The sequence below is a fragment of the Harpegnathos saltator genome, unplaced genomic scaffold, assembly GCF_003227715.2.
Source record: "Harpegnathos saltator strain DR-91 unplaced genomic scaffold, Hsal_v8.6 scaffold364, whole genome shotgun sequence".
Lineage (NCBI taxonomy): Eukaryota > Metazoa > Arthropoda > Insecta > Hymenoptera > Formicidae > Harpegnathos > Harpegnathos saltator.
Window position 1 is genome coordinate 84040 of NW_020230166.1, and position 9154 is coordinate 93193.

Genomic DNA, 9154 nt, shown 5'->3' on the forward strand with positions numbered 1-9154 from the left:
ATAATCTCGCCGGTAATCGTCGATCTCCGCGCTAGAAACGGCAAGTGGCTGCGAAATATACATATACAAGATTTGAAGTCAGGCAACAATAACGAAAAGCCACAGGACGCGGAGGTCGACAACCCGGAAGGGGAAACCGAAACAACGGCCCGGGGTATAAAGCGACGGCCTCGAGCAGCAAAGCTCACATCTTCTCGAGCTGTCGCCGCGCGATAAGCCGAGAAGTTTTTGGCAAGCGAAAAAGCAAGCATAAGCTAGCAATGAGCGAGCCCCGAGGAATCGAGATCGAGGATCTCACCGTCCTGTGGACGGATCTCGCCCTCTCCGACGACGAGGAGAGGGCCCCGGCCGCCCCGCCGCCGTCGACGTCGCCACCACCAGCGACGCCACCGCCGACGTCGCCACCACCAGCGACGCCACCGCCGACGTCACCGCCAACGTCACCGCCGACGTCACTGCCGACGTCACCGCCGCTACCACCAGCGAGCACACCGCCGCCGTCGCCGAGGCCACCGAACCCCCAAGTTCCGGCAAGGGGGACCCGGATACAGCGGTCCGACACGACGCAGCGCCGTAAAGCGATTATCCTTACGGCTCCGCTGCCCCCACCACCCGGGCGCCGAGGACGCCAGCCAAAGACGCTGGCAGCAGCAGCGACGACAAGGGCTACCACCCGCCCCACACGGCCGCCGACGACTCCGCCGCCGCAACGACCGCCGCCGCCGCAACGACCGCCGCCGCAGCAACGGCCACCGCCGCAACGACCGCCGCCGCAGCAACGACCACCGCCGCAACGGCCGCCGCCACCGCCACAACGGCCGCCACCACCGCCGCAACGGACGCCGCCGCCGCAACGAGCAGCAGGGACGCCTCTCCTCCCGACGACGCGACCACCCTCGGGTCCGACCCCCGTCCGACCGCCGAGAATACTCCGACCGGTCGGCCCGAGGCCACCGCCGCCGGTCCTCGTCGAGGTGGAGCCCGGAGTCCGCAAACTCGTCCCGCACGCGGCCGTCCATATTAGCCGTCGATACCGCCTCAGAACACCCGAGGGACGCTGGATGTTGCGTTTTCACGCGGACGGCCAGCTCCGGTCCAGCCGCCGCCTACCGGACGACCCCTCTGCTAGGGGGGTGATGTAACGAGGCGCAGATGCACCTCGTTACTACCGGCCCGACCGACCACCTGTCGGGCCGAAGAACGGCGCTTTGCGCCACCATAAATTAACGAAGACGATCGCGCCGCCGTTATCACGCGCCGCCGCTATCGCGCGCCGCGGCGATCACGCGCTGCCGCTAGCGCGCGCGGCCGCGATCACGCACCGCCATCGTGCCTCGCGCCGATAGGCGCGCCGCTCGATCGCCGCCGTATCAATCGTAGCGCGAACAACTATAAAACGGCGGCGATCGAGCTCCTAGACACCAGACCGATCCGTACCGCCGATTCGATCTAGACGCTTCATGCCGAAAGAGAGAATATCCGGACCGTTTCGCTCTGCCTTCCGCTTTCCGACTACCCGACCGGCGACTAAGAACACGGGATTGTGCGTCCGCAGTCTCGATCGAGCGTTCTCGATACTTGGCCGTCTCCCGTCTTCCTGGGCTCGTGTGTACGCGTGCTCAGTCGAGCGTACTCGACAGTATCTCGCCTTTACCCGCCGCCTCGAGTCAGGGGTTCGTCCGTCGGCGAACTCCGCTGAGCGTACTCAGCCTTTAGGCGATCCGTCTAGCGACCAGGAACCCGGGACGGTGTGTTCGCCGTCTCCGCTGAGTGTCCGCAGCATTTGGTCGCTTTCCTCCACGAACGTAGGGAAAAGGGAAGGTGCGTACGCCTTCTCTGTCGAGAGTCCTCGGCCCCGACGGACGAAATCATCTCGCGCCTCCCGCGACTCGCGTGCGTGCGTTCGACCGAGAATCGAAATCTCCGGTCCGGCGACCATTTTTACGCGAGCAATTCCGAAGCGAGTATTGGGCGATAATTGTCCGAGACGCCCAGCGTCGCGAAGCGAGACCGAACACCGCGCCGTTACCGTCGTTACGATCGACACGCGTCGCGCAATAGGCCCCGCCTTCCGCACGGCCTATCCGTTCGTACGAGCGCTCGCACCGCTCACCGCACCGCACCGTACCGTACCGACGCGCCTTGCAAACGCAACCCGCGACATCGCCTTCGGGGCCGACCTCTTGTATCAAATTAAATATAGAATAAAGCTAACGTACTACTCTCGAACGTCTCGCTGCTTTCCTCCTCACCGAACCCGGACTCCGACGAGCCTTATCCGCGCGAAACGCGTAGCAGCGACCGAACCGCGGAGTTCGGCCGTTACAAATTCAGTGTGCACTTTGTGCCTATTGTCCGTTTGGAATATTTCTTTACATTTTTGACAAATGTACGGAAATATGTCAATCAGGATGAATAGCGCTCATTGAGTTGCTTTTTCCACTAAATACGTCCAAGCACGTCGTCACGACTCAGCAAACTTGATCTGTGTAGAGAAGACACAGCACACACAAAGTAACAATTATATCATGTAACAATTATATCATAAAGTAACAATGATATCTCTGCTTAAAATGTTTGATAGTAAATGTATAACTGGATATAATAGAACCGGATAGAATGTCTATATTAATTTATATGATTTCATGATAAGTCATATAAATTAACATAGACATTCCGTATGTTTATAAAAAGAATTCCGATTTATAAAAAATGTTTGAACAATATCATAAATATTTTTAGATATTTATCATAATTTTTTCCACAGTTGAAAATCTCAGATATTAGAATATTTATAATATATCCAACATCTATGTTTTTAAAATGTTTTGTAAATATTATGTGGTATCTGAACAGTGAGGAGTGATATATCTGCTGGAAATATTTAGCTGAATTTCTCCCTCACATATATATGACGCAATTTTAATATTATTTCGTTAATGGCTGCGTTCAGCAGAACAAAGTGATCAGTGAGCGCTTAGGTGATTATTTTGTCTGTTACTGGAGCATTCTTCTAGATTTTTCATAGGCCCAGAAGTATTTGCCAATCAGGAGCGAAAATCACTAAGCGCTCACTGATCATTTTGTTCTCCTCAACGCACCCAATATATACAGTTTTTTGTAATATTCAATACATTTCACGGTATGTTCTTTAATGTATATATTGAATATCACTGAAAAACGCCTACATTCATGAAATAATACAGAAATAGAGTAATGTAAGAGAGAAATGTAGCAAAAAATTTACAGCAGGGATCATTCTTCACTGATTACTGGTAGTAAAGTTGTATGTTCTTCAAATTTTCATTTACGTTCTCTGTATTTTATTTGACCTCATCTGTTAATCGCGTCCGTCATATACAGGGTGTCCCATTTTAATCCGGCCGACTGAATAAAATTCGAGGATGATATTTTCCAGAAAAAAATGTCAGACAAATGTTGCTCAGTTCTAAGGGGGACATTCGATGCCATCAACAATTTTAACCTCGGGTGAAGGGTTCAAGGCTATTCAAGGTCAACCTTTTTTTCTTAAATGGGAACCTCTATTTTTCACATCGGCAATCGATTCTACGTAAAAAAAATGAAACTTTTGTCTGAAGCAGTTTTTTATAACGCAAACTAATTTTACTTATTCAGCCTCCAAAATTTTCAAGCTTTCTGAAGTTTTTACTCGAGAATAGTGGGGTTTGGGGGAAAATTGCAGAAGACAAAAAGTTCTTGGAATGCTGCAAGGAATTCATTCGAATTTTCGCATAGTTGATCGTGCACTTTTTTCGAGATACCTCCTAACAGGTAGAACATTGGCCGATGGAAATTTCAATTTTGGAGGCTGAATAAGTGAAATTAGTTTACATTATAAAAAAAATGCTTCAGACAAAAATTTCACTTTTTTTTACGTGGAATCGATTGCCGATGTGAAAAATAGGGGTTCCCATTTAAGAAAAAAAAGTTGACCTTGAATGACCTTGAACCCTTCACCTGAGGTCAAAATTGTTGATGGTGTCGAATGTCCCCCTTAGAACTGAGCAACATTTGTCTAACATTTTTTTCTGGAAAATATCCTCGAATTTTATTCAGCCGGCCGGATAAAAATGGGACACCCTGTATATTAAAAAATATTAAAAATTTCTAAATTTACAGATGCATGGGACGAGGATGAGGACGAAGATTGCACGGATGACAAAGACAACACCCACGGTCGCAGGAGATCGAGAGAGAGAGAGAGAAAGAGAGAGAGAGGAGGGTGCACGCACACGCACACACGCGCTCACACACACACACACACATATACACGCACGCACATACCGCACGTTCTCTTTTCGAAGAGAGAGGAGTAAATCAGCACTTTTCAGCGCCCATTTTTAAAACATAACGGAAACAGCTCAGTGCAATAAAAGGCATTTTGAATGCCAAAATCTGAATCGGCATTTTTTAGTGCCAACTTAGGCTAATATTACATGTGTTGTATGACAAGCTTTTTAGATACATTGATTAGCGTACGTGGAGCAATCCTAGAAATATTGTTTGTTAACCAATCAACGTATTTGAAAGATTGTCGTACGACAAATGTAATATTAGCCTTATACTTTAGTGTATTTTCGACATTCTAACAAATTTAAAAAAATTGTTACAATAATAACAATAATAAATCATTAAATATAATAGATTTGTAAAATATTAATAAAAATTTATTAATGTATTTAATTTTACTTAATAATTAAACGGGAAATACAGATTCGTGCATAATGTATTAGGTTGTTCGGAAAGTCCGTTTCAAATTTTTGAAATAAATTAAGAGCGCAATATTTTACATAAAGAGGAACTTTATTGAAGCAAATATGTACCGTTTTGTTCACGGCCCATCTTTCAGGAAGCTGCATGGTGCCTTTGCTCCAAAATAAAGGTTTCTTATTGGCGAAGAATTTATCAAGATGAGTTTTGAGGACTTTCAAAGACTCGAATTTCTTGTCCCGAAGAAAATTTTTTAAAGAAAGAAATAGATAGTAGTCAGATGGGGCAAGGTCGGGAGAATATGGAGGATGAGGAAGAACGTCCCATTCGAAGTCTAACAGCTTCCTACGGATAGACATTGCGACGTGAGGTCTGGCGTTATCATGATGGAAAACAATTCCACGCCTGTTGGCCAATTCAGGGCGCTTGCGTGCGATGGCAGTTTTCAGTTCGTCCAGTTGAAGGCTGTACTTCGCCGTGTTGATGGTTTCGTTTGGTTGAAGAAGCTCATAATATACCACGCCCTTAAAATCCCACCAGATACTCAGAAGAACCTTTCTCGCGTGAAGCCCCGGCTTGGCCACTGTTTGCGTAGACGCGTTGCTGGTTCCCCACGACCTCTTGCGGCTAACATAATTATATAGGATCCAACTTTCATCGCCTGTTATGATCCTCTTTAAGAACGGTTCTTTTTGGTGCCGTTGAAGCAGCATATCGCAGACGTTCACACGTTCCAGCAACTGCCGTTTATTCATTTCGTGTGGCACCCACACATCCAGTCGACTTGAGAATCCTAGCTTCTTCAGATTGTCATGCACGGTGGAAACAGACTTGTGCAGAATGTCGGCGAGTTCTCTAACTGTCATTCGAGGATTTTCGTGCACGAGATCCATAAGAAGCGTTTCATCAACCTCCTGAGGCCGGCCTGAGCGAGCTTGATCTTCCATGTTGAAATCGCCAGCTTCGAATCTTCGATACCATTTTCGAACAGTCTGGTGAGTGACACAGGCATTTCCATATACTGAGAACATCTCATTCAGGGTCTGCGAAGCCGTGAAGCCACGTTTAAAGCAATATAGCATCACATGACGAAAATGGACTTTTTGGTTCTCCATTTTTCACTGATTTCTGACGAAATAGTTGCACTTAGGAAGATCTGCGAAGTTTCCTTAGCGGGCTCATAGATCCGGGGATGTTTGTTGACAAACATAAAATCGTTTAGAGCGCCCTCGTTCTTACTGATTACATAGAAATGTGGAGCGCGCGAAATTTTAAACGAACTTTCCGAATAACCTAATATAATTGACAAGCAAATGCATTATCAGGAGTCGTCATTTCCAGCTGTATGTAAACAATGAATGATTCTAATAAATTCATTTGCTTTTGCATTGTACATTATACACTTGGCCAAAGTCTATACTCCTCGCTTTACTTAAACCTAGCATATCAGGTATGTAAATATGAAACCGGAATTTTTGTATAGAAAATACACGTCTATTGTATGAAAATGATAAAAAATATTTTATTCGAAATATTGCCTATCGCTAGCTATACATTTTTCCCACCTGTCTGACAATTTATGAATGCCACGCCAAAAAAACTGTTGCCTTTTTAAGGCAAACCAGTCATCGAGCCATTTTCGTACATTTCCGTAAGAAGTGAAGCGCTGCTCAGCAAGTGCGTGTCCCATCGATGCAAATAAGTAGTAATCAGACGGAGCCAAATCTGGTGAGTAAGCCGCATGCGAAAGTATTTCCCAACTAAATGCCTTAATCGTTTCCTTGACCAGTTTTGCTGTGTGTGATGGTGCATTATCATGAAGCAAAATCACTTAGTGTTGTCTTTTTTGATATTCTAGTCGTTTTTCACGCAAAGCTTGATTCAAATCGATCATTTGTTGTCGGTAGCGTTCAGTATGAACAGTTTCACCAGATTTTAGCAGCTCATAATAGATCACACCTTTCTGATTCCACCAAATACAGAGCATTGTCTTCTGTCCATAGCGATTTGGCCTTGCAGTCGATGACGATAGTTCGCCTGGAGTTACCCATGATCTTTTACGCTTAGGATTCTCAAAATATATCCACTTTTCATCGCCAGTCACAATTCGATGGAGAAATGATTTTCTTTTGTACCTGGCGAGCAGCATTTCACAAGTGGTTTTTCGGTTTTCCTGCTGTCTTTCATTCAGTTCATGTGGAGCCCATTTTCCCATCTTCTGGATTTTTCCCATGACTTTCAAACGAATGGAGACGGCTTCTCGTGTCATATTTAATTGATCCGCGAGTTGTTGTGTTTGAGCGTCATCCTCATCCAACAATGCTTGCAATTCGCTGTCTTCAAACTTTTTTGATGGTCTTCCACGTTCTTCGTTTCTCACATAAAAATCGCCACGTTTGAATTTTTTAAACCACTCAAAGCACTGTGATTTACCAAGAGTATGCTCACCGTAAGCTTCGACAAGCATTCGATGCGATTCTGCAGCAGTTTTCTTCAAGTAGTAACAGAAAATCAATACTGTCCGCAAATCGTAGCTTCCAGGCACAAAATTCGACATGTTCAACGCTATTACAAACTATGCAGTTGTATGAAACTTGTATTGTTGTGAGTTGAAAATCTTTGTCAAATGTCAACAAATGGAAATGGCGCCAATGACGCGGTTTGACGGTAACTACATTGATAGCTTGGGCCATCTATGGGCAAATTTCGGTTTCATATTTAAAGACCTAGTACTTGGTTGAAGTGGGAGGGGCGTAATAAATGAATACGGCAGATTCTGCTCGATATTTAGCTCCAATTTGTTGTGGAATTTTGTCACTAAACTTTGCTCGGTATTTAACATCAATTTGCTGCAAGGTTTTGTTGCCAAGTTTTGCTCGGTATTTGGCGTCAATTTGCTGTAGGGTTTTATCGCTAAGCTTTGTTCGGTATTTGGCGCCAATTTGCTTTGGAGTATTGTCGCCAAATTTGCTCAGCATTTTGTGACAATTTGGTGTGGTGTTTTGTCCTCAAGCCTTGCTGGGAATTTGGCGCCAAAGTTTGCTCGTTATTTGGCGTTAATTTGGCATCAAGTGGCGTACCCAAGTTGTATTCGATGTTTGACGCCAATTTGCTGTCAACTTTGGTAGCAAGCGTTGCGTGTTACTTGGCGTCAATTTGGTATCATGTTATGTGTGCAAACTTTGTTACATAAATGCTACCAATTTGTGGACATTCTTTGATAAAACAAGGTTTATTCCAAATTTGTACTAAATTTGCCAACAAATCTTGTAAGCAAATCTTTGGCTTTATTTGGCAGAACAGATTTGGCTATCTGGGTACATATACAGGGTGCGTACGGTATTTGAGGACACTCATATATGTGAATGTAATTTCTGGAAAATAATTTTGTTTGTTTTTTTTCTTGTCAGATCATCAGTGGAGGACTATAAAATAACGCAAGAAATCAAGAGACATGCAGTTATCGTCGCTATATGCGCGAAACACGCCGATTTAGAAATCTCCAATTTTCTCAATTGCGCCCGATCATTCGTACATAAGGTTCGTCGTGAATTAAAAGTATCAGTTAGCGATGTAGAAACTGTTGCATAACGCAAAAAAACATGAGGAATGTTCGGACACTACTAGAAATACACAATTTGTCCAACAAGTGTGAGAGATCGTTGATGAAAGCCCTTCAAAGTCTACGAGGGCCATTGCAAGGGACCTGAATGTCTCTGAGAGCCTAATCCGTCGAGTTGTCCACGAAGACCTCTGCTATATGTCCTACGTTATGCGCAGAGGACCGTTTATGTCGGCACAAACTCGGGAACAGAGACTTATCCGAGGTCAAAACGTCTTTTGAACAAGCTTAAGCACCCTGAAGTTCTTAACATGTGGTTTTTTTAACGAAAAAATTTCGACCAATACCAAAAAATCAATCGAAAAAATGACAGGTGATTATGCTCACATCCTACAAAGGTTCCTCGTGTTATGCACATGAAGTTTCCAGCAACTGTCATAGTTTTAGGAGTTGTGAGCAACGAAGAACATGTTATGCTACCCCACTTCTTTCGTCAGGGGCTTCGGGTGAATGCTGCCGCCTACATCGAGGTTTTAGAAACAGTTGTGAAATCCTGGATTGATAGTGTACGTGGGGACAGACCATACATATTCCAGCAAAACTCTGCTCCTTCACACAAAACCATGACGACACAAGATTGGATGACCGAAAATTTCTATGACCACATTACCCCAAACTTATGGCCACCAAGCTCCCCAGATCTTAATCCCCTGGCTTATTACGTATGGGGCGTAGTTGAGCGGAAGACCAATAAACATCCTCATAATAATATTTCATCACTGAAGGATGCTATAACAACAACAATGATCAAAATGAACATACAGCATTTTATTCGGACATGCAATCGTTTCCGACCCCGGA

General features: G+C 45.2%; 1 protein-coding gene across 1 annotated transcript; it reads left to right on the forward strand.

Annotated features, from left to right (window-relative positions):
- Positions 1–260: 260 nt before the first annotated feature.
- On the forward strand, positions 261–8619 carry LOC112588979 (lysine-rich arabinogalactan protein 19-like). Its single transcript, XM_025300437.1, has 3 exons — positions 261–817; positions 8142–8271; positions 8512–8619. The coding sequence occupies exons 1-3, from the start codon at positions 261–263 to the stop codon at positions 8617–8619; spliced, it is 795 nt and encodes a 264-aa protein (XP_025156222.1).
- The last annotated feature ends 535 nt before the right edge of the window (positions 8620–9154 follow it).